The sequence below is a fragment of the Natrix helvetica genome (genome assembly GCF_964273705.1).
Source record: "Natrix helvetica genome assembly, chromosome: 1".
Lineage (NCBI taxonomy): Eukaryota > Metazoa > Chordata > Lepidosauria > Squamata > Natricidae > Natrix > Natrix helvetica.
In genome coordinates, this window is record NC_138548.1 from 77,515,673 (window position 1) to 77,541,409 (window position 25,737).

Here is a 25,737-nt window from a genome sequence, read left to right on the forward strand (position 1 = left end):
GACAAAAAAATAATAATAAGCTCAACTTTATTCCAATATATCTTTCTAATTTCTCTGGAAGGATATAGTCAAAGAAGTTTTATAAGGCATGTATAATATTTATAATTTATAAAAAAAATGTCTGCTGGGTAATTCAATCTTTTTATTATAACATTAAAAAAAACTTTTTTTAAAACTTCAAGAAATTATTGTTTATCTGAATGGACAGATCTTTTTTTTCTGAAGAAACAATGCTAATAGGTTTTGAAATGTTCCTCTTCTGCCATTAAATACACACTCTGTCAAAAATTCATCTCAGTTTTCTCAATTAGCATGGGTGAAAGAGTGCAGAGAAGAGCAACAAAGAAGACTAGGGGACTGAAGACTAAAACATATGAAGAAAACTGGGTATGTCTAGTTTAATGAAAAGAAGAACTAGGGGAGACATGATAGCAGTGTTCCAATATCTCAGGGGTTGCCACAAAGAAGAGGGAGTCAAACTATTCTCCAAAGCACCTGAGGGTAGAACAAGAAGCAATGGGTGGAAACTAATCAAGGAGAGAAGCAACTTAGAACTGAGGAGAAATTTCCTGACCATTAGAACAATTAATCAGTGGAACAGCTTGCTTCCAGAAGTTGTGAATGCCCCAACACTGGAAGTCTTTAAGAAGATGTTGGATAGCCATTTGTCTGAAACGGTATAAAGTTTCCTGCCTAGGCAGGGGGTTGAACTAGAGGACCTCCTAGGTCCCTTCCAACTCTGCTATTGTATTTGTATTTGAAAACAGACTGCTTGGAGTATATAATGCACAAGGAGTAGATCAGAATAATGGGATATTAATTTCTAAACTTTCTGTGGAGAGAGTAGAAATTTATAGTAATATTCAGGAATCCAACTGATTTCTGTTGACTGAGTTTCTGTGCCATTACCTGATGAGCTTCGACGTAATTTCCTCTCAAGATGCATGCAACAAGAAGAGATTCTGGTGGGGAAAGCATGGCTGGGATGAGGGAATTATCTGGATGCTTTATCCAGTATTCTGCATCACTGCAGTCAGAGGAGGCACCGCCACTGCCTTCTAAAAACAAATTAACAAAAAACGTCAGATCCATTATTAGATTCATTTCCCTTCCCCAAGAAAAACACCAATACAAGGAGGAATGGTTTTAGAACATTCCCTGTTGTCATCAGATGGTTGCAAAATATAATGGGAAAATGTAATTTTGTTTGTGTTGATTAGTTATAAAGTATAATTGTCACTTTTTACAGTTGCTGTTTCCATAATATCAATGAATGAATGAATCAATCAATCAATCTGCTAATTATATGTTTGAAAACCACAATATCAAAACAGATTGAAAACTGAACTGACAAATTGTCAAGCATTTACAGAAGACGAAAAAAAAACTCAGCCATGATTTAGAAACCAAAGCTGCCATTGGAAATACAGGTAGTCCTCAACTTACAACAGTTGGTATAACGACTGTTCAAAGTTACAATGGCACTGAAAAAAAGTGACTTATGACCGTTTTTCAGACTTAAAATCTTTGCAGCATCGCCATGGCCACTTGATCAAAATTCAGATGCTTGGCAACTGACTCATGTGTGTGACGGTTGTGGGGCCCCAGGGGTCATGTGATCACCTTTTGCAAACTTCTGACAAGCAAAGTCAATGGGGAAGCCAGATTCACTTAGCAACCGCCCTACTAACTCAACAATTGCAGTGATTCACTTAACAACTGTGGTTAGAAAAGTCGTAACATGGGGCAAAACTCCCTTAACGAACGTCTTGCTTTGCAACAGAAATGCTTTGCCACAGAAGTTGGGGTTGTAAGTCGAGGACTACCTTTATGCAAGAGAAAAGGCAAAGCCTCTGAAAGGAGGAGGAGCATGGGTAAAGCATCTCTTTTCAAACTCTTAATGCCAGCTTGCTTGCAGGGCTTGTTCACCTGGGCTGCAAGCTGCCTTTTGGCTATTTCCACAATCACACAATCCTCTTAGTTTTGCTTTCTTCCAAGCAACTGTATAAACTTTGCAAATGAACAGGTGTTGTGGCCTGCCAGCGGCCAGAAAAGATTCGGACAGCAGATTCGGACAGTGAGGAGGTTGGGGAGGAACAGGGGCCAGTCCTGGAGTCTGGGGAAGCCTCTGATGAAGGCTCTGTGTCGGAGGCAGAGACGGGGCCAGAGCTTATGCTAGTTGTCAGCTGCCTTTAGAGTCAGACATCAGCGAGGCAGACGAACAGCTGGAGCCTGTTCCCAGTGTGCGCATGCGCAGAGTTGCCAGACGAAGGGAACAGCTAAAGAACAGGGGTAGACTTGGGAGTGAGGCCACAGGTGGATGATGAATGACCCCTCCCAGAGGAAATAAAAGAGGAGCGTAAGGGGAGTGGAGTTTGCAGGAGACAATTAGTTTGCTTAATTGGTTCTTGACTCTCTGAGACTCTTTGTCAAGTTTTGCAGATATCGGTCTGTCAGCTCTCCATGCCAGATAAGGTCTGTGACTGTAAATCCTCCCTCGAAAGACTTTGTTGGATGTGAATGAGCAGAATTCACAGTAAATAAATAAAAGGGGTTTTTGTCAGGACAAGGAGTTTGCTTCATGCTCTTGGGAAGCCTAGGCCAGATCAACGGGTTGCTTTAATAAGTAAACCTGAGTATTTTGTAAAACACATTTGAAGATTTTACAAGCTCTCTTAAGGTAAAACGTTCCTGAGTCAGAAGCAACGTGGGTTTCCATGACAAGAAAGCTCTCCCATACCTGATATGCTGGTGGCACTTAATTCACTGCTGGAGCTCTCCTGCGATGAGTTTGAAGTTCTTTTGTGTTCTGAAGCAGGAAAAAAAAATAAAGAGGAAAAGTGAGTGAAGCACATCACTTTATTTTCACTGCAGCATCTACAGACTAATTGAGAGATGAGTAGTAACACTAAACATTTTATCCAGTCTAGATAAATTCTTATATTATTACCTTGGGCTAGCTTAGAGAATTCGTATCCAGAGTACTGTAAATTGCTTTGTGTTAGGATAATCTATACTATTTTATCTAATTTGTACAAATTGTTATTTTACATCCTGGTCTCGTATATTAACTTCATGACAGCACAGCCATTACCCAAAATATCCAATATTGGTCTCTAAACTATGCAAATACAGGGTACAACACAGGAGAAGGAAGATCTAAAGTAGTCTGCCTTTAAACAAAATGTTTTACAGCAACAGCTTAGTTTATATTTGGAGGACTTTGTTCTCCCTGATATTGTCTATACGACAGTATCTTATTATGTTCATGTCAAATATAATCATACACATGGAATCATGACTAGTTCCCACCCTGTTCTTTAACTACTGCAGGACTAAGTAGCAATTTTCTTATATCTAAGAAGCAAATTCACTTTAAAATTCAGCTGCAGCAAACACAACTTGGTTGTTTTGGACAAAGCAAGCTCCTTCTTAAGCATTGCTGAATGGTATTTCCAATCCAGCTATTCTGAATGTTTGGGTTAATCAGAATATTTTGCTGAATGAGAGATAGGGAGATAGGGAGATCCCAAGATTTTAGATTTACAGAGTCTATTCGGAAGCATCTGCTACTTTTCAAATTTTATTTGTCTTTGCACCTAAGCCTATAGTAAATACTAAATATAGTATTTTTTTTTCTCATTTACCCCCAATTTAAGATTGCAATTATGAACCAGCATGGTTTGTAAGATACTGTAGTGAATAAAGAATATGGTCTTGAAAGACAGTAGGGCAGGGCCCCTCCCCCAATTCCTATGAAGTTAAAAGGGGGAGAAAAGGTAGCATGTTGAGGCTTGCAACATCCTTTTATTATGGTTGTTCTAATAAAAGTAGGTTTAAAAAAAGCTTTAGGTCTGCACGGTGTCTGTGACTAGTTTGCCCGCTCTTTTATCTTCATGCGAATTAGAGAGAAGGACTGTCTAAGGTGTTTTTGGAAACCATTTTCTTGGCCTGGGCACAAGTATCATTTATCTGATCATGGCATTGGTAGTGGGTTTTCCCTCTGCCCCCCAAGACCATCTTCATTCACTACACAGTTATAATATAGATAAATGATCAGAGTCTCATAGAACCATGAGGTTCTGACTAGCAGAAGCAGCAATACATCTGTGACAGTGATATAAGACTCATAGCTATTTCTACCATTTTACCTGGCTTTTGTCTTTGAGACTGAGTGTGCTTTTTCAAGAAGGATGCTTTGGTGAAACTATAGTTTATTCTAGTTGGACCACGATGACTACCTGCAAAAACACCATTAAGTTGTTGTATAATTTCCGTTTTATCACAATATACTGTATGTTAGATGAAAGCAAAAAAAAAAAAAAAAGATATAAATATTGAGACTGCTCTATCTCTATTTGGGTAATTCTCCTTACAGCTTCTTCGTTTAAAGCAGAAACGTTGTGTGATGCATCTTAGCCAGAAGAATGAAAACTCATCATAATCAGGCTTGCACCAAGGAATACATTCTGATCCACAGCTGTCTTCTTTTCAGAGACTTCTAAAACTTAGTTACATTCAAATATATTTCGCTCAGGTATGCTTGAGGAAGACAAAATGAACTATCGTAACACATCATCCCCAATATCTGGGGTACATCATACAATAGGTTTAAAGGCCCACACAAGAGAGATAACATTTTGTAATGCAATAGAAATACATCACACTGCTGTATCTTCTCCCTGTTATTTTCCAGACCAACTTTATTTTGTAGGTTCATCTTTGCATGCATCTACTTCTTGACTTTCTGCACAGGATCTAAAATTGCTTCTTTTTAAGCTGTCACCAAGAGAAGCCCCTATCCTTTGTGATAGTTTAAGAATGAATGAAATCTCTTAATAATTCTTACCTGTGTTTTTGTTGCTGAGCACTATTCTGTGCCGCCACTGAGCGTCAGAAAGATACTTGGAGAACTGCTGCACACGGCTGTTAAAGCTCTCCTTATTTACAGATAAATTCAAGCTATCTAGCAGAGCCAGTTCCATCGTAGGGATGTGTCTTGAATCCCACACAAAAGAATCCTCAATTTCTTTCAGATGCTCCATGAGCATTTTGAGAAATATTTCCAAGGCTTCCTCATCCACTAGAAATCCACATATGTTACTGGTGAAATGTTTCAAATCCAAATAGCTCAGCCCAAAGGAACCACAATTTATGTTGCTTGATTCCAAATTGAATAATGCTTGGCTGCTCTTTGTTGCAGAGGAAGTGGGCGCATGAGCTGTCATCTCAGGACTGACAGAGTGCTGAGGACTTGGTGTGGTGGATGAATCTTGGCTAGCACAACGCTCTGCTCTCTTGCCCAAATGGCTTTTCTTCCTGAAGCCAACATCTTCTGCATTATCTTCTTCTTGTGGACTGTCACCGTAGAGATCACTTGAAGAAACAAAGAGCAAAGAGAATATATTTTCCAGGAGCTCCAACCTTAGAGGAGCAGGTACGCTTCTTAAATAATTCTGACACTTGGAGAGATAGTGAGGAAAGAGACTTGCATAATCTGTATCTGTGAAGACAAAACAGTTCAGCGAACAGATTCAGTATTTTTCTCCAATCAACAACTCAGTTTGAGAATAGCTGAAATAGATTCGGCTGACTTCCCCATAATGTAGTTCTCTGTGATAAACAAACATTACACCCATTTCCTCATTTTCTATCTTGTATGAGAAAAATTCTACAGCCTTGGGATCCTGGAAGGAGCTATATCAGTGGTGGGTTTCACATGTTGTTACCAACTTTGCCCCACATGCACGCACTTCGAGGGGGAAAGCGCCCCTTCCACACATGCACCCAGCCTTCCGCGCATGCACCCATCCACAATTTCTGCTACCAGTTTGGGTAAATCAGTCTGAACCAATTGAATACCACCTCTGAGCTATATATATTCACCCCAAGGCTGCTTATGTGGACTAAGCTAAATAAACACAACCAGCCCAAATACAGCTCTGAGATTAAGAATTATTCATAAGGAAGTGGAAGATTAAACTGTAGAACCTTCCTTGTTGTACCCTGGGAGCTGGGCCATAGCTGTAGTGGGAAAGGCTGATCTCAATATAATGGAAGAATATTCTGAAATTCAGGGGAACCTGAGCTCTAAGCGTCTGATTCTTCTACTCTTCTTATAAACTATATTTTCTGCAAAGCAGAAATCTCTTCTAAACTTTAAAAACTTAATGTTGGACCTTTTTATAGAAATGCCCATACATTTTAAAATTGAGATTTATATTTGATTAGACTAGAGATTGGGAATCTACAAGTTGCCATTTTAGTGTGCACCAGGTTGAAGAAAGTTGGGCTAAATAGTATCATTTAATTAGAGAATGCTACAAATGATGTGATCCATGATGTTTTTTCTGCAGAATGTGGTTATCCTCTAATTCTACAATTTAGTGTCACTCCCCAAAACTTTGGACACCCCACAAATACATAAGTTGGATAAAGGAAAGAAAGTACAATATTTGTGTACAAGGGAGCTGTGGTGGTGCAGTGGTTAGAATGCAGTATTGCAGGCTAACTCACTGCTCACAGTCAGGAGATTCTGACCGGCTCAAGGTTGGCTCAGCCTTCCAAGTCATTAAAATGAGGACCCAAATTGTTGGGGCAATATGTAGACTCTCTAAACTGCTTAGAGAGGACTGTAAAGCACTATGAAGCGGTATATCAATCTATGTGCTATTGCTATCCAATGTTATCATCAAAATGTGCTGTAATAGTAGAACAATAGATAATATTTGCAATGACTAGCCCTGAGTTCTCACTGGATAAAATTCTGAACAAAGACATTCAAAACAAAAAGTTAACTTCAAAAAGAGCTAAAGGCAGAATGCATAAAAAAGCAGCACAGAATTTAGTTACAGGTTCTACGAGACCTGGGTAGAGAGGTTGACTGGGAAATTCATTCTTCTCCAGAAGTTCATGAGGGAGCTCAGTGACAAAGTAGTTTGCACAGTGTCTGCAATTTGAACCTCTGTGTGATTTGACACATAATGCATAGATGGCGTATTTCATGGCACAAAATGCCTGGTAGAGAGTAAGATTGTGCTGTTGACTCAAAAGGCGAACATCTGGCATCACTGCTGAATCTAAAATAAGAGAACAAACACAAAAGCAGACATTAGTTAACATTGGCATGCATGATTTTTAAGACTCAACAGCTGATAGCTAATAAGTTCATAGTTTTAAGACAAAATCCTACAGCCTTCATCTCAAGGACCAGAGGTTTCTTTGATTTTCTTCTGTGAAACAGGAGAAGTAATTTTGATCTCACAGTGGGAAAGTTCATGTTTTACCTTCCACTATCCTTCACCATCCAAAGCGAGTGTTTTCTGGTAGTTTCCAAATTCAAGAAGGCCTCAAAAAAGCCATTGCAAGGCTAAGATGAGCAATACAACTTTAAAATAAGGGAATCGGGACCAAACATATTTACGTAATAAAGAAGACATTTTGGCCAACCGCATTGCAATTTACAATTACATACATTTACCTTGAACCTCTGTGTACTTAGTTGGGATTTTCTGGAAAAGCTCAATTACTGCTTCCTCATTCAAGGCTAAGAGGTCTGTAAGTTGGTACAGAAGGTAAAGGGAAGAATGGCACTCCAAACTATGAAGATGCTGCAGAAGAACATTTTCCGGGATGCAATTACTATAGAAGGAAGTAAGCACAGTTTGAATATCAGCAAATGCTGGTTTCACCTCTGGATTTTTTTTCTAGATAAAGATACACAACATTCCCAGAGTTGATTTTAGTTAGTCTGACGAGTGTCTTTTTTAGCCCTTAGTTCAAGAACAATTTAGGCAACATGTAGAATACAAAAAAAATTAGTGACAAAGGCAGGCCTATATATATGTCAGAACTGCCCCATGGCAAGATAGGCAGCAAATAAATTTAACAAGTAAATAAATAAATAACATACTGCAGTTCTACAAAATCGTTTGTTCACTAGCAGGAGCCTACAGAGTACATATGATTCACGAACAATTTAACCCTGCGATACAACTACACCAAAGGTTGACCCCATCACATTACTTATAGGATACAAATTTGCTTAAGTAAGCAATGATGGAGATAGATACCTCCACAGATAACAGAAACAGAACAATTAAACCAGCATAGCTGAATGGATGCAAGGAGGAATGGATGTATCTATTCTAGTAAAAAAATATAGATGAGAATTGCAAAGATTGCAACTATACCCAAAGACAGCTACTAACCCTTCCCATTCAAAGCTACAGCCAGAGGCCAAGCATGCACACATGTGAATGGATAGTACTCTCATTGTGTTTCAACATCAGTAAGTTTGACTGTGGGGGAAGATCTTTCACCAAAACATTAAGCCAAATACTCCCATGTTGTGTTACCTATTCTGCTGTATGCACCACTCAAGAACCTCCACCTGGGCACACAACCCATCACAGAAGTCTTTTAATACAGAGTCATTGTAGAAACCCTGTTAAAAACAAAGGGGAGAGGGGGAGAAATCATCTTCTTTCATGCTTGCTCCCCCACCCCCCAAAAAAGGAAATGAGCACGCTCTCTGACTTCTCTTTTGAGAAACAAACTAGGAGCAAAAGTGTGCTCTCCGGGAATGTCTGACTTGCCTGAGATTTATGTAGGGTCTGCAGCAGCATCTTTGCCGATTCTAAACTGCAACACTGCGTCCAACCGAGCAATATTAGGAGGCGACTGAGGTAGCTGAATTCCTGTGTCAGTAATCTGCTGAGGCTTGAGAAATCTTCCCTTTTCAGTAAAGTTAATGCTGTAATCTATAAGGGGGAAAATGACTTCTTTATTCTAAGACTATGGAATGCTGGAATTATGGCTGTGAGATAAAAATATAGGTTTAATATGCCAGAAAACGCCCTGTAGATAAAATCAAATTCATACATTCTGACATACATTTGAGCTCTTTTATTCATAAAGTAGAAACTGGTATCACCTGCAAGAGTGTGTATGAAAGCAGAAAAATTGGAGAGCGTGGAGAGAACTGCATGTTATTCTTCCATTGATGGATAATAATGGAAGATCTAAAGATGACTCTGGTGGAAAAACAGGGTAATATTCTGAATGAAGATAATCCAGGGAAAGCATACTCTTGAGTAGCTTTGAAATGACTATAGGAATACAGGAGATATGGAAAAAACTCATTTACAGACTTGGGTCTACTTGTATGGAGCAGAGTCCACGAGTATCCACCTTAGGGCTGTGCAAGATTGAACAACTCTGGAATAATTTATGCCAGAGAACTCCAGACTGATCTTTTTTCCAATCTGGACCATGCTAAACAGCCAACATGGGAGGTTGATGGCCTATTTCTGGTTTTAAAAAATTATAAGTACCACTGGTTCCTAAAAGTAGAATTAAGTGCACCGTCTTGCTTTTTGTTTCAGGCAGCAAAATATCTCAGGACAGGTTTAGCTCTGAAATAGCACTATTTACACAATTAACTTGTTCAACGTTTCTTATGTCTCATTACAAATTTACCAGAATTTGTTCCAAAAAGTGTTTGTTGCTGCTAAGATAGTAGAAATAAGCAGCTTTCCAAGAATAAGCCTGCTCATGATCCATAAACAATGCCACCACTACCCGTTCAGCATCCGGATGTTCAGATGTACCTGGAATATTCAGAAGTATAATTAGCTTCACATAGAATCAACATACAGGAGATTTATACTGGCAGCGAAAGGAATTATTTTATAGACCATTTGGTACTTGCAACAGCAAAAAGTACAATTTGCCCAAACACAAGAGGCAGCTGTTCTTGTCCTACTACATTCAGTTCTGTATTGTTTATCACCTATGTTAGTAACAAAGACATTAATGATCTGTGGCTTATTCTATATACAAGTTTTAGCTATCAATAAATGGCTGAAATCACCCATAAGCACTATTCCTCATTAGACCAGCAACTGATTTCTTCAGCTGATCTAAATATATACACTTCTTACTTTGTCTAAGGGACCAGAGTTTAGTCCCCTTCAAATTATTATATCAGGTATGGACGCCCTTAACTTTGATGAAGTTCTCTCCAGCATACTATGGTCGTCCCCTTGAAATTCAGGAACAAAATGGCCAATTTTTAGTATCGCAGGTTTGGAGTGTATGTGTGTGTGTTATTCCTTACTAAAATAAGAATGGAAGTGGATAGACTCCGGGAGGTAGCACGCATCAATTTGTAATCTAAAACTATTTCAAACCTCAAAATTGTGCTATAAAAATTCAGTCCCCCCCCCCCCCATTTTGGAGGCATAATTTTGAGTTGGGGTGTTTTTTTGGGGGGGATTACAGCATAGAAATTGAAATGACTTCCTGTCTATTCCATCCTTAATTCCCCACCCAAAAAAATAGGTGGGGAAAAAAATAAGCTCCAGCTTTTCCTGTGAAATCATCAAATCCTTCCTGTCATTCAGCTCTCCACCTGCTCACTGAATAGTGGCTTCTAATGCTCCAGTAACGGCTGCCGATTCTTCAGCCTTTCTGCAGCAATTCAGATGATCTGGAGGGATGAGGACCACACAGAATCCTGGCGAGGGCTGGACGATGCCCCTTAGCCATAATGTGCAGTTAGAATTCAAGAGTATACAACCACACCAACCTTTGCCTGGTAACTTTTGACTCAGCAGTTTTTCTTTCATCTTCTCAATAAATACACTGCCAAAGAGACTAAGCAAGGAGTGGCTGTCTTTTCGTAACATGCAGCTGAGTAGCCTCTCCTCTCTAAGAGGACTCTGCTCAAACCAACAAGCATCCAGAAGTTCTCTGCAGAGGAGCCTTAGCTCTCTCGTCTGATTGTCCACCTTCAAATTCAACATACTCAGGGCGTTATAGATTTCATCTGCGACTTTATTCCCCTCTCTCTCCAGTAATTCTGGATTTAGCTGAAGACGCTTCAAACATTTCAGTGAATCCCAAAGGAAGCCGACAAAAATGTTCTGTGGCAAGCCACTTTGTATTACTGAAGAGCTACATTCCACAGGATCACGCTGAAGTAGTTCCAGTATGGATTGCAATTTCCGAGGAGCCTGCAAGAGCATTTTTTGAAGAGTAGACATCAGCTCCACACCAAATTTCTGTACTGATCCATCTCTTTGTTTCCTATGCAACAAATGATTGTCCTCGAATGCTTCATAAAGTTCCTTAAGGGGGAAAAATAGCTAGATAAGAACATTTTCTTCCATAAATATATTAGATATGAAAACTATATCAAATACATGTTAATGGTCAAATGCATTTTCTCAGTAGAAAGGAGAAAAAGCCCATATCATGTAGAAACTAAAAGTCTGTAGAGATTCTCAGTCATCCAGGTCATGGTTGCCCCAAAAGTGCTTTTTCCGGAGGCAACTGGACATTCCCCACTATCCTGTCAGAGCTGAAGAAGCTTCTTGCATGAGAAGCGAAATGTCTTTAAAAAAAACCAAGAAAGTCCAGTTGCCTCCTAAAAAAGCACCTTTGGGACATGTAGAAACCAGTACCTACCTGTAAACCCCTATTTATTTGGCAGCTGATAATGTTGCAGTTAGCTGGATTCCCTGGTCCAGCCCTATGATTACGAGACAGCCTCTGGTCTCCTTATTCCCAAAGGTACCAATACAACATCAAAGAGGAAAGATGAATTGAAAATTTACTTGATTCCCTCCAGGACAACAAGAAATCTTCATGGTACCAGACAGTATTACAAAGGGAACCACTTAGTTCTTCCACTAATCTTGCATTCATGGTTATTTAACATGAACGATATTGATAGGACGGTAGTTCTGAGTTTGGCACCATCCAAATGTGCTGGACTATAATATTCAGATAGTGGTTTGAAATTAATGAGAATTCTAACTCGATCCTTCAGGAGATCACACTGTAGAAAACAACAACTGTGATTAGGTGTAGGGATATTGGGATAAATAATTGAGTATCAAACAAACACCCAGAAGAAAGTGGTGTCACTGTCCTTGCTGTGGCAATTAGTCACACTAAAATAATTCAGTTAAATGCTTAATAAAAGAGGTAGGGTTTGCTATTCTGCTGTATATAAGAACAGGAGAAGAAGAAGAATACAATAATACAATACAATAATACTATTGTATTATTGTATTGTATTATTGTATTATTGTAATATTCTATAACCTGGAGAGGACACAGAAACAAATCCAGAAACATAAACTTCTGACTGTGAGAGGCTATTGAAAAAGGTCTCTCTTGATGATCTAAGTAACCAGGCAATCAATCCATCTTGATTTTATAGTTATTTTATGGCCTATCAAATGTAGCTGTCATAATAATATTTCGCATTAAAACTTTGGATAGAATTGAATTGCTGTTGAAAAAGACAAATATGTTGAGGATTATTAGTTTAAGTTTATTTTATTGATTAGCCACTGGGCCATATTAAAGTACAGAGTTCCAGACACAAATGTAAAGAGTATTAAGAAAAGGAACAAAAAAAAAATAGAACTGTCAATATAATTCCATTGTGCAACAGCATTTGAAAATTCTGATTGCTGCACTTTGAACAATAAAGTACTGAAAGTAAATATATGGAAAAGGCAATCAAAGCGATCAAAAGGCTAAAACAACTTCCTTATGAAAAAGACTCATATATGGAATGCAGATGGCATATAAGATGATGTGTAATAGGTAACATTGGACAAGTAGTGTTACACACAATAGACAAAATGGAAAGAAAAACATTTCTTTCCCTCCCTCAAAATACTAACTAGAGCTGTGGTTGAACTGAACTGTGGGAGATCAGAACAGAACAGATTAAAAAAATTACTTATTGACATCGTGCAGTCAAGGTCTATGAGTCACTATCACATGATATAATGTTATCTAACAGTTTGAAAAGTCAAGATAAATCCAGGGAGCCATCAGTTGCTGGTGATATGCAAGGTGGCCATAATTTCTTCCTGTATCAGAGGCATTGTATTTCTCAACAATGGATTCTCAAAGAAATATGTAGGAGGATCCTAATATCCTCAAAGCCTACAGTAGAAGGCTTCCTTGGTTGGTCACTTACATTTTTACAGTAAGTGTAACACTGAACAAATTAGCACTCTTGTCTATCCAGCAAAGTTCATATTCTTATATTAGTGTTCTGAATTCACATCCAGCTTGTATGCACTAAATACTGTGTTCAGACATGTCTGCACTGGAAAAAAACTGTTATCCTTAAAAAGGAACCACACCTTTAAAACCCCAAATGGGACATCCTTTTCCAGTTCTTCTAGGAGAAGCAAGAATTCAGTTTCTCTTTGGAGAGCTGCTGGGACAGTTTTCTAGAATTATTAAAGAACAGATAAGAAAATGTAAGAAAAAAATAGCAAGTACAAATAAGAATTGCTACATACATTGTGGTATATAGTTTCAGATATTTAACACCCAACAATATCCATCTACCGTGATATTTCCCCAAACAAATGGACTCCCGTTTTATTTGCAATTGCCCCCTCAACTACTTACTGGTATAGGAACCCATGTTTGGCTCAGATTCAAGGGTTCCACTGCATATGCATATAGTTGGGGAAATTATTTTTGCTACTCCCAGATTATTTAATTAACTTAGACAACTGCTTAATTTCTCATTAAGTGAAGAGATGAATCTGCAATGGGAACTTTGCAGTCAAGAATTGCACATTAGACTGATTTTCAATGCACAGGAGCAATACAATTTAAAAATATGAGTACCTTTGCAAAAATTCAAGAGTATATTCTATTATGAGAATTACTTATAGGAGTATAGTATATTGATACAGTAATTATATTATTAGAGGGGTTTTTTTTGCCGTTGACCTCTGGTGATTGCTAAAAGACCCTGAGGTTTTCATGGCAAGAGTTTGGAAGTGATTTACCATTCCCTGCTTCCTAGGGCTGAGAATGACTGATGCAAGGTTACCCAGCTGGCATTGTTGCTAAGGCTTGTGTCCATGATTTCCTGGATACTAACCTGATGACTTAACCACTACACTAAACTGCAGCCTTTTTAATAAAAAAGAAAAGAAAGCATTTTTTTTCTATTGAAGCAATTTAAGTAAGAATGCAATATGCCTATTTTGATTGCAATCCATTTTCCTTTGCATTGTTCCTGAGAATTATTTGCTGAGCTTCTTCCTAGCCAGCACTAGTTTAGTTGACTTATTGGGCTTAGGGTAATTGAAAGAAAGTCTTAAGACTTCTTGTAATTACTCCAAAGATGATTTCTATATTTCATTGCTACTGCAAAATTTATCTCTATCCTGGATATAGTATTTTTCTACATAAGACTAAAATGTTTGTCTTTACCTGTTTGTGTGATAGCCATTCCTGCAATACAAGCAGCCAAAACCAAGCAAGTTTTTGAGGACTGTGCTTTGATTCACTCCTACAAAAATAACATGTAATCAAGAATACATTTACATACTATATGTTCACTTAAAAAAAAAAACTCTTAATCAGGTTTTAAACTGCAACCATAGCAGGAATTACACAATAGTCCAGAAAACTGTAATTCTCACAATTACACCTCAAGCTAAATATGCACACACTGTAATCTCACTCCTCCTAACTTTCTATGATCTCAGTCTCTTGGACTTCTTCCATCTGCCATAACTTTTAGAAAATCTGTAGCAAATGATCCAATTTAATTTTAAGAATAAAATAATGGAAAATATTTTTTCCGGAGTACCACCAGGAAAGTGATTTCCCTATGTATTCCAATAGCTCCCAAATTTTATATACTCTAAAAATGTAGTAAACCATTTAAAAGCTAACATGCAGTAGTATTCAAATCTTGTGAATATCAGTATGTTAGCACCACCAGCAGATTTAAAATTCTAGAGTTTCTTTAATTCCTGAAAAATATTTCACATTAGTGCTAAGCATCAGAAAGACTGTTCATTCTGCCTCTATCCACAATGTGCACATTAAATTCAAAATAAATTTTAGCTGGTCTACATGGAATAACATGAAAAATAATTTCAGGCTATAGTACATTATAAATCTACCTGCAAGGTAAGTAATCACACTAAAAGTAATTAAAAATTACTTGGCCATATGCATGTACAGGATTGCATTATTACATGTTGTAAATCATGAAATATTCTTTTCACACTATTTGCACCCATTTGTGATTGATTATAACTTACCTCAAACGGGAAGGGCAGATTATCAGGGCATGAAGGATTTTTTCAACCTTTTCAGAGCCATCATCTTGCAACTGCTGTAACTGAGGGACACAGGCCTGCGCAAGTTCCCAGTCTCCCCTTTGCATACATTCAGAGAAGAACCAGAAGAGTCGTTCAAGGGATGCTGCTTCCTCCCTACCAAATGGATACATTTTCCTGCTTCAAAAGGCAAAACTTTGATTCATCAGCTCCTACTTTTAAATATATTTCATATATTTCATGTAAGCTGCTGCTTACAGTGTATTTCCTAAAATGAAAAGATTTTGGAAAATGGAAAAAAAGAACTTTAGTCTTTCTCAAAAGTTTAGCCAGCTAGAAAACCACAGTAATTGTTTTTTTTTATTTAAAATTCTAAATTCATCACTCTCCCTTGTAGCTCAGAAGGTGGAGAAAAGCTTATTTATTGACTGATTCCCCAATCATTTACCAACTTTCCAAACCCTGATTCTGCCAAAATCTGCACCAAAAATCAATAATAAGTTGCAAAAACATCCTTGTTTACATACTACTCACTTCAAGCAGAACTACTTAGCTAATTCTGCTGGGAAAGTGTGTACAACGTTTGCAATATTATTTTTGCAATTAAGAAAATTGTAACTAGAAGTTCTCATTAAATCAAAATTTCCAGACATTATCCTTCCTGAGGTCTAAATGTATCCAGTTCACATGATTTCCACTTCTTCAAATACTTTGAAATAAGTCCTCTAACTGTAGCAGATTGGTTAGCTCCCACAAAGACTTGTTTTTCCTCTGGCTCTTGGCTGCCATCTAGTGGTCGTCCAGACTCCCGCAGGCCAGATCGGGTGGTCCTACACCTAGGCAAAGGAGGAATACTGTACAGCTTTGACATTAAGCAATGCCCCACTGGGGTCTGACCACCTCACAAACTTTTCGAAGCCACGCCCTCATGAGTAAGCCGCCGTCTGCATCACAGCAAACGCAGGCAATAACAGGGGAAGGTCTGCCCGTCTGGATTTGCTGATGGACGCGCCGTCACTTTTGATGAGAGCAGCCCTTGCAAAACTTTCCCAGACATGAAAGTCGCTGCTTCGGTCTTGGAGTTTGACCTCTCACGGTCCCTTTGATCCCTCAAATCTCCGCCTTGTAAAAGAGGTAAACTGCTCTCGCCTCCAGCCTGACTCACCTGGGGGAAGCCCAAAAAATAGTTTTACTGTTTTCTGCGCAAGCCCTCCTTCCCGATGCCATCGAGCGTGATGGCCGCAGCCATGTTGAACAGCGTGTCAGGTGATCTAACAGGCCAGTGACGTCACGGGCGGACTGGAAGGGAAATACGCCATTGCTCTGTCGGGCAACGAGTCAGGGCAGGCGCCGTCATTCAAACGGGCAGGCGAAGCCGGCGCTCACGCTTTTCCTAGAGTCCTTCGTCGGTGTCTCCCGTCTTCCTACCTGTCCTGTCCTTGTCCCGCGGAGGGTGCGAGTGCGGCTGCGCAAAGGTTCTTGGCTTTACAGTTATCCCGAGTTGCGCTGTAAGAATCCCGGCCGCTGCGGCCGTGTCCGGCTTTCTACATCTGGGATCTCCCAACACCGCGTATGGAGCAGACGCTGCTTCTTCCCTTCAACCTCTTTTACGGAAAAAGGCAGGAAAGCAGAGAAAGGATTTCTCTGAGTCCTGAGCAGTGGAGGCAAAGGCAGTGATCCCCCCCCCCGCCCCCTATGTCTTTTCTATCCAACGTGTATGTTCGTGTGGACACGCACAAGTCCATGAAATTTTGTTATAGTATACAAAACTGATTTGCTCCTCTCTTTCTCCGGGGTGCTTTTAAATTTCCTAGTCTAGTCTATCCAACTACTAATCCAACTCAAGTTTAGTACTTTCCTCCAAGGCGAATTGGGGAGTGGAACCTGTGCTGTGAGGTCCTTCAATGAAAAAGAATTAGGAGTTGCTTTGAGCAAGAGTCTCAACGGACATTTTCAAATGGCAGGCCCATTTTCTTTCCTAGTGAAAAAGCCCAACACTCTAGGACAGTAGTTCTCAACCTTCCCAATACCACGACCCTTTAATACAGTTCCTCATGTTGTGGTGACCCCCAACCACAAAATTGGTGTATCAGTTCCTAAGACCATCGAAAATATGTGTTTTCCGATGGTCTTAAGCTACCCCTGTGAAAGGGTCGTTCGACCCCCAAAGGGGTCCCGACCCACAGGTTGAGAACCACTGCTCTAGGATCATGCCCAGAGTTCAAAACACTGTTTTATTTTAAATCAGTGGAATTTATACATAATTGATAATTCTACTACACACTATCTATTTAATTCAATTTCAATTTATTTGTGCTTCTAGACCGCCCCCTCTCCCAGAAGGGACTCGGGGCGGTGTACAGTCCATAGAGAATATCACAAAAATACAATAAAAAATTAAATATGTACAGTTTGGAGGAGGTTAAAATGCAATTAAAAGAACTGTACAAAGCTGAATAAATATAATTTTTTAAAATCCCTAAAACAGACACAACAGATTAAAAAACCCTAAAATAACCAGATAATAATACATTTGCCAGGAGGGACAGTTGTAATTATGCCAGGCCTGCTAATCGGAACAGGTGAGTCTTCAATTTTTGCCGGAAGGAGCGGAGGTCAGAAGTGGTTCTAATGTCGGGGGGGAGGTCATTCCAGAGGGTTGGGCCCATCACAGAGAAGGCCCTACTCCTTGGTGTCGCCCGTTGGCATTGCCTAGTGGACGGCACCAGGAGAAGTCCCTCCCTGTGTGAGCGAATTGGCCGCATCTCTCTATCTCTACCTATCTATTCAGGACCAGAGGTTAATTATTATAATAATTATATTTGTGAAACAATAGGTTAGGAAATAAAAATTATTTGACAAATCTGTCCCTTCACAGATAATCCTGGTGTCAAGGAATGGACCATTTTATCAGATAAAGGTTTCATTCAGAATCAGGATTGCTATCAAATCTGGCCAAGCAAGATGTAAAGCATTTGGAAGGAGAGCTATTTCATAAAGTTGGTTAGCACAAAAAAGTGCTAATGCCGCAGCTCTTTTGGGAAGACTCCTGGGGCTGCTTTTAAAGCACGTCATAGTTGTCAACACATGTATGTGCACGCCCAATGCTTGAGATCATTGTCAGTCCCAATGAAAATTATTGTCCATGTAAGCACAGCCAGCTATCTTCCCACATTATATCCTCTATAAACCCCTTTTCCTCTTTTCGTATCATTGAGACTCTGATACTCAGTTTAAATGTCTCCGGAGATTCTCAGTCATCCAGATCATGGTTGTCCCAAAGGTGCTTTTTTCAATAGGACTGGACTGCTTTTTTCAAGCTGGACTTATTTTTTTCTTTGAAGACGTTTCACTTTTCATCCAAGAAACTTCTTCAGCTCTGACTGGATGGTGGGGAATGGCAAGATTTGTACTACTTGAAGACAGCCTGTCATTTGCATTCTTTTAGAGAGTCATCGAGGCCACCTGGAGGTTTATCTCTCATCAGGGTCACCTGAGTAGTGCAAATGGGTGTGGAGCCTTCTTGGAACTATTGAAAGGACTGTGTTATAGACTGGAAATAGATTTCCCCTCCCCACTTCTATTGAGAGACGGCTACTCAATTTTGACATAGATGGGCTCTTTGATTCCTCCTTCACACCAGTGATCCTCTCTGTCCCAAATGTGGACTTTGCTGTCTTCAAAAGAATGGCCTTTGCCTTCTAAAAGTAAATGGACTGCTGAATCTTGTCCTATACTGAGTTTAGTTTCACGGAATGTTCCTACCTTGCAACTTAAAGATGCTTGGGGGGAAATGAAAGGAAAAGAAAGAGGGCATTTGCAGTGGAGTGGGAAAGTAAGGGGCGTTTGCTTCTCCCAATCTGGGCAAAAATGGAAGTAGTGCCTACTGAGAGATTAAGGATTGAATGAAGCTTCTAGGGTTGAAGACTGAGAAATCAACATAAGATGATTTTAAAAAAACCAGCAACTGCTGTCCAGCAGAGAACATTGTCCAGAGCAAAATGGATGCACGGGAATGGGAATTGCCAGGTGCTGCAACAAATCTGAGGTTGTTAGCAGAACAGCAAAAAGGGTAGGAAGGGCTTAACACAGTTTGGGCCAGAAAAGAGGAGTTTTGAACCAAAGCTGGAAATTCAGGTGCAGAATCCACATGCAATAGGCTGAGTGTGGGAAGAGGAGGATGATATTACTTCCTCACACAGGAAGTGATCTCTACTGGCAATGGGTCAAACAGTATGTGCAGAATCTCCTTTAAGACCATTCAGTTTGCTCCAGGATTCTGTAATAGTTTAATTTCCAAAGCATTTTAACAATTCCAATTGCACATTCCGTGAATATAACCTCCATTATTTATTTACCATTACATCACATTGGTATTAAGCTTGTTCATCTTTCATCCATATGATTGCAATATCTGAAAATCAAGTTCATAAAGACATTGGAATTGTAGCTGGTTTATCACATCTTTAATTATCCTGTTTATTGTGCCCTAAAGAGAAGAGACCCTTTGTTGGAAACATGAATGTCTCTGAATGGAGACCACCAAAATCTTTCATTATGTGGCGCAATATTCTCCAAGTATTGATTTACAGACAACATCATCTTCTCAGAGATTTTTTTCTTGGGTGATGCTATGTATGGTTAGAACCATGCAAAAGCTACCCTTTTGTTGATCCTTGGGAGAGAAGGCAAAGCAACTGAGCTTCCTTCTTACTATTCTGGTTGTGTTTTGAAGATACTGACTATTTGTGACTCAGCTATATGCAAGGGTGGGGTCTAGCTGGTGTTTTCCAAAGATTGTGCTCTTCATGACATCCCCTCTTTATTCTATCCTTTTTGTTTCTTATGTGAATGCATAGAAACAGGAACAAAAGTTTTTGGATCATTTCTAAAGAACATAGCAAGCCAAAAAAATGACAGAAAACGACAAGTCCGCAAATGTAAGTAAACAAAACAAAACAAGACCTACTTCTGAGTAACTTTGTTTAGAAGGGTAAAAGAAAAAGTGTATTTTCTGTTTCATAAACTTGAAACTAACCAGAGAAAAAACTATTGATTCCTTGCATTAATCATCTTTTGTTTTAAAATTGAAATTGATTAAAATTGCTTCTTGATATAATTATTTTATGGAAATGATTGACAAAGTTAAGAATCAGAAATATTTGCATAGCCTGAAGTATTGTTCACTTGTGAGATTATTTAGGCTTCAGTATAACCAGGGAAAACTACAAAATATGCACGGTTATCATAAACATTTAGAACTATAGATTTTGCAAAGAACTTAACTAAATGAGAGTTTTTAATGTGTGGGGGGATTAATAACCAGAATGATTTTATATACAATATTTAAGTATGAATAATTTGCATTTGTATAGAGAGGGAGTGTATAGAATAGACATACATTCCTGCACTTATTCATGTGAAATACGGTACTTAGAAAGTATCCGTACTGGGATCAGTGTTTTTCCATTGCTGAACAAGATCTGCAACGAAGTAATAAACAAGTTGAACAGAAAATGGAAAGGAGATTGTAATCTGGATTTACCAAAGCTGTGGAATATAATTAGGCTGCAATGAAATTCTGTATATAAACTGTAGTATCACAGAAATTGCTCCAGGGCTGGGGCCTAGATAATCTAAGTTTGCACTATATTCCAGCAGAGCACCTAAAAATATAAGGGTTCTAATGGTGTGATGAATAACACAGTGTTCAGTTTATTCAAAGTAGACTTCAATGAAATCCATGTCTCAAAACTCAGCTGTCTTTCCATTCTCTTCTTTATTGCTGTAAATTTTCAGAAAGGCATTTACAGATAGGAGAATAATCATTGCATAGATAGGTTTGTAGACTAATAATGAACATGATTGTAATTGTTGCCTAGTTTTCCATGTCATTATGGACTATAGAATACTAGAGTTGGACACCAAATTCAATCCAATGCCCCATGCAGGAATCAAAATTCAAGCCTTCCTTGTGGGATGGCTTTTTAGGCTCTCCTTGAATAAGTTTAGCAAAAGAGAGCTTAACATTTTTGTGGACGATTAGAGCTATTATCGAAAGCTCAGAATCTTAGTAATTTCTTAATGTTATAAATATCATCTTTAACCACATATTTAGAATGGTTTTTTAAAACCACATTCAGGTAGAGAAGTATGTCGGTGAAATTAAGGGTGGACTGAGACCAACTATGAAAATCACTATCATGGGAATGATATATCCTAAGCCCAAAAGGTAAGTATGTGACCTGGTATTTGAGCTGCAGTTAAATTGCCCATTAGGGCCAAAACACATTATTTGAAAGACAAGCCTGGCTGCAGGATTCACTGATAAAAAGATTCTTTCTTTCTCTCTGAGAATATAAAAAGAATTGTGGAATAAAAAGACATTTCTTATTCCTGAACAAGGCATTTTATTTCCAACAATAAGTTTTTGTAATGTAACTTCCAAATTGAGGCCAGTGGGGGAAAATGGGGGAAAAAGATGCATTCTGAGTTGTAAATATTGCATTGAATAGAAGATTGGATTAGATCAGAAGTATCAAAATATTGAGAGACAATGTGATCATTTAGGAAAGGTATCCAGGGTGCCATCAAATACATGTATGAATGAATTTTGTATGTACAAGTTTTCCCCCTTTTGGTTTTTCTCATTTTCTGAATTCTTCTGCCTTGTTCACTTTACATCAAGAAAATACATTTTCATTCATTCATTCATCACTCATTCCGTAATTTAATATATATTTATGTAAATTTATATCCTTCTCAAATTCATGACTCTTGGTGGCTCTCAACAGTTAAAATACCACAAAAATGTATAACAATTAAAAACAACACACACATAATCAGCAGACAATGTACAAACAGAACAACCCACAATAAATCAACACAACCATTCCATGGGCTCTGCCACACATCTGGATCCCTGAGTTTGGTGACAAAATCCACGTCTTTAAGGACTTATAGAAGACCAGCACGATCATTTTATCATCATCTGCTTGAATTGGAAGAACATTTTTTTTAAATGACATTCCATGGGTAAATAAACTGAACAATGGCAGAATTCCTTTGTCACCCACACCTTTTTTGTCCATGGCATCTGTTAATGTAATTGCCAGCACCTATTTTTTCTTCATTTCCTCTAAACTCTATTTTTATTTCCTTCCTCAAACAATTTACATATCATTGAGACTCCGGATGCATCTGAAACATTGTTTGATTTAAAATCTATCTGTATTTGTGCAACTTAAGGCAGTATGCATAATGCTCTCTCCTATTTTTTCTACAACAGCCTTAAAGTGATTTGGGCTGAAAGTGTTATGAGCCCAAAGCTGGTTTCTGTGCCAAAGGAAGGGCTAGAAATCACAGTCTCCTGGTTTCTTGTCCAATGCCTTAATTCTACACAAACTAGAAAACTAGTGTTATATACGGTAGTATTTTTTATATTAAAATACATTATAGTAATGTATTTTATTAATGCATCTTAAGCTTAGGATGTTGTGGATTTTGTTGGTTTTTCTATAGCCAGACAAACATAACGCCATTAGTATTACTAAATCTGGCTAGCAAGAATCCAGCTCCATACCAGACAGCAGCAATGATTTAAAGCAATGGTTCTCAACCTGTGATCCATAAATGCTTGGGGTCTGCAAAGGCTTCAAGAAATATTATGATTTAAATCTTGAGTAAAGTCTTGGTTGGTTTGTGGTCGTGGGCGATGGCCACAAAAGGTATTTAAAGGCGGTCTGTGGTGAAGAAAAGATTGAGAACTACCGATTTAAAGCATTTGAGAAAGCTTTGCTGTCTTCTAGTGATTACCTAGATTTCTGCGGCCAAGGTCTGCTAGCCCACAAATACATGTTTTCAAATGACATACTTCTGGTGGGTGTAACAGGTTCAATTGATTTTTTTTAACCAAAAGGGGGTTATTTTCTGCTTTTATTACATCAAAAGTCAGATTTATATCATACTACACAAAATGATGTCACCATCCCACATCTTTTATACTGTTAGGTTTGAATTGTGCAAATTGTAATCTGATTGATAGAATCACATGGATAATCCAAACAATGTTGCAAATAAATCTGTAAGGAGTTCTCAATTTTTGCCTTCCTCTTTATTTTCCATTTCCAATTTCTTGTTTTTTTCCAATTATTTTTTTCCAGCTATTTTCTTTTCATACTCACCCACAAGTTTAGAGAAGTAAAAATAACTGAATAGATTTGTTTACTATTACTCAGAGATTTTGATCTGGAAGCATCTATGTAAGACTTTGTTGTTTAATTGTAATCATTTTTTTGGCTATGAGTTTCATTCACTTTTAGTATTATATTAACAAGGCTGAGGTAGGAGAAATATAATTGCTTTTTTATTGCTGGTAGAGTACATCATATTTGCTACTTATTGTAGAAATAAATGACTATGTACACATGGTTGGAAAACATTTGGGGTGGAATTTTGAAATTTAATGGTTGGGAAGATGCTACTTCTTTTATAGATTCTTTATATTTGAGGGGTTATTTTATTCTAAGGCAATTATGGTGTTTTATTGTACAGATTGTTTTTAACATTTTGTACATCCCTTACAGCCTAGTGATAATGGGTGGCATGTAATATTAGGAAGGAGAAAGAGAAAGAATAGCTCTTTATAAAACATGCTGTCATTTTGCATTGCTAAAATCTGTAGTTCTTTAATGCATATTACTTTTTTGTAGTTTTTCAGTGACTCTGCTTTGTGACCCCAAGGATGATCACACAACCAAGGATATTGGATTATTACTTGTAGTCAGCTTTAGTGAGAAATCTATTGTCCGGAATTCACAAATTGCTGGGAAATGGGGCAAGGAGGAAAAGACAATTCCCTACTTTCCATTTACAGCAGAGGACTCATTTAAGGTAGTACCTTTCTCTCTCTCCCTCCCTCTCTCTCAGATTTGAAATATTGCATGTTCTAATAGGTTTATGCCTGGCAATCTGTTGTCCAATTCTTGAACGGTGCGGTGGCCTAGAGTGGAAGACGCTTGCCTCCCACTCGAAAAAGGTTGAGAGTTCAATACTAGGCAGCGATAGATGTTTATGAGGCACAAGAAGAAAATATCTGCTGTGAACTCCACATCTGTGTCAGGAAGAGCATCTCGCCAGAAGATGCTCAGCTCCATTCAGTTGCCTGACTTCATCCCGAATAATGGAATTAAGGGGTTGTAAAAAGGGGGGAAAACTATGTTACCTAATTCCCATTGTTAACTGACAATCCTCCAAATCTTCAACAGCAAAATTCTCCAGCTCTTCAAATCTTTTGACATTTCACTCTGCAAGAATTCTAAAATCTATAAATCAGGTCAAAAATATTGACAAAAAAATGTGGTTCCAAGCTGCAGGAAGTTATGTTGTAAGTCGCTCAGAATTATTGAATATGTGATGGGTAGCAAATAAATTTTAAAGCAAACAAACAGAAGTTGCCTACCATGCTTTAACCTGGAGTGACCACATTCATACAAAACATAGCCTTCTTTTTTACTTTCTATAGGAGCAAAGAAGAAGAGAAACTAAACCAATAGTTCCCAGCCTGTTGTTTGGGGTAACTGGTAGTCTTTAAGAGTATTTAGTGATGGGTGCATTTGTATATATAGCCCAAATCTTATATCTTAGGAGTTCACTGAAGATTGGAATTTTAGTGTTCTTGCTTGAAGTATCAGACATTTGACCTGCGAGATGTGTGCATGCCAACTTTCCAACAATTTCTTTAGCCTGTTGTTCATTTTCAGATGGAACTTTTATGTGAACATCAGCAGATTCGAATCCTGCTTGACGGACGTCAGTTGTGTAGTTTCAATCACCGTGTGCAGCCTATGCAAAGGATGACTGTTTTGCAAATCTCAGGAGACCTCAAGCTTACCAAGGTGGCTTGAAGAAAATAATAAATCCAAAATGCCCTTCTTCAATGTTGAGCTACAAACATTCAGCAGGTGTTAGGCAAAATGATCAATTGCAAAAGATCCTAGGAGTTTTAACCCAATGCCTGAAGGATCACAAATTCTCCATCTCTGTAATACATAATCCCCTATCATTACAGCTTTATGGCAATAGATGATTTTTCAATTTTTTTTCTTTTTTCTTTTTGCCTTTATGTGTGCCTCTGGAAATGTTGGTCTGTTATGTTTTCTTACAATTCTACCCCCTCCCGCCAAAAGAATTTAAATATTGTTTTTTTAAATTTAGTTCAGAATTCTGGGAGTCTTGCAGGTCTATTCTGTTACAGCTGGTTGAAAGCTTTGGGGTGAGAGAGCTGCAGGTGCATAGAAATTTTATATTAATTTCTAAAAGGAAGACAACTAATTATATGCAAAAGATGTTTTCAGCATATTTTCTTAACATTGTGAAGTAAGCTACACTATGTTCATTGGAGCTTGTTCCCAGGGAAATTTGTATGCTATTGTTGAAATAAATGAAAATAAAATAATTGTGTGTAATTATCTCTACTTTATTTAAATAAAAGAATATTTTTGTGTTGCACTGAACTTCATCTCACTTTCCTCTCCAGTTAAGTTCAGGGCATTCTCTTAGCAAAAACAAACAACAACAATATTTGATTTGAAGAGTAGATTCCAGTGCT

General features: G+C 38.2%; 2 protein-coding genes across 6 annotated transcripts in view; one reads left to right on the plus strand and one right to left on the minus strand.

Annotated features, from left to right (window-relative positions):
- Positions 1 to 16,368, minus strand: part of ZFYVE26 (zinc finger FYVE-type containing 26) — a 53,765-nt gene extending 37,397 nt beyond the window's left edge. For 2 of the 3 annotated variants that reach the window (XM_081955185.1, XM_081955183.1), the window contains exons 1-13: positions 15,111 to 15,470; positions 14,269 to 14,347; positions 13,176 to 13,265; positions 10,592 to 11,132; positions 9,481 to 9,611; positions 8,598 to 8,762; positions 8,358 to 8,446; positions 7,481 to 7,641; positions 6,867 to 7,079; positions 4,850 to 5,503; positions 4,152 to 4,241; positions 2,741 to 2,809; positions 910 to 1,058 (exon numbers count right to left, since the gene is read on the minus strand). In XM_081955185.1, the coding sequence (XP_081811311.1) occupies positions 910 to 1,058; positions 2,741 to 2,809; positions 4,152 to 4,241; positions 4,850 to 5,503; positions 6,867 to 7,079; positions 7,481 to 7,641; positions 8,358 to 8,446; positions 8,598 to 8,762; positions 9,481 to 9,611; positions 10,592 to 11,132; positions 13,176 to 13,265; positions 14,269 to 14,347; positions 15,111 to 15,301 (2,622 nt within the window). In that variant the 5' untranslated portion in view covers positions 15,302 to 15,470. Of the gene's footprint in view, positions 1 to 909; positions 1,059 to 2,740; positions 2,810 to 4,151; positions 4,242 to 4,849; positions 5,504 to 6,866; positions 7,080 to 7,480; positions 7,642 to 8,357; positions 8,447 to 8,597; positions 8,763 to 9,480; positions 9,612 to 10,591; positions 11,133 to 13,175; positions 13,266 to 14,268; positions 14,348 to 15,110; positions 15,471 to 16,293 lie in introns of those variants that run through there. The other variant, XM_081955184.1, reaches the window with a different exon arrangement.
- LOC309393250 (galectin-related protein A-like) lies at positions 16,062 to 25,562 on the plus strand. Of its 3 annotated transcripts, none has more exons than XM_081955230.1 (5): positions 16,062 to 16,262; positions 19,988 to 20,068; positions 21,272 to 21,360; positions 23,840 to 24,020; positions 24,890 to 25,562. In XM_081955230.1, exons 2-5 carry the CDS (start codon positions 20,042 to 20,044, stop codon positions 25,031 to 25,033), a joined length of 441 nt encoding a protein of 146 aa, XP_081811356.1. In that variant the 5' UTR covers positions 16,062 to 16,262; positions 19,988 to 20,041; the 3' UTR covers positions 25,034 to 25,562. The 3 variants fall into 3 exon arrangements, with proteins under 3 accessions (XP_081811356.1, XP_081811357.1, XP_081811355.1); XM_081955231.1 differs by lacking the exon at positions 16,062 to 16,262 and adding an exon at positions 16,428 to 16,636; XM_081955229.1 differs by lacking the exon at positions 16,062 to 16,262 and adding an exon at positions 16,430 to 16,603 and having other exon boundaries at positions 24,890 to 25,561.
- Positions 25,563 to 25,737: the final 175 nt, after the last annotated feature.

Excerpts from the sequence above, each read along its gene's own strand:
- LOC309393250 (XM_081955230.1), top strand. The coding sequence starts at position 20,042 with ATGACAGAAAACGACAAGTCCGCAAAT. Across the intron at positions 20,069-21,271 it reads AAAACGACAAGTCCGCAAAT|GTAGAGAAGTATGTCGGTGA; the intron begins GTAAGTAAACAA and ends AACCACATTCAG. Across the intron at positions 21,361-23,839 it reads ATATATCCTAAGCCCAAAAG|TTTTTCAGTGACTCTGCTTT; the intron begins GTAAGTATGTGA and ends ACTTTTTTGTAG.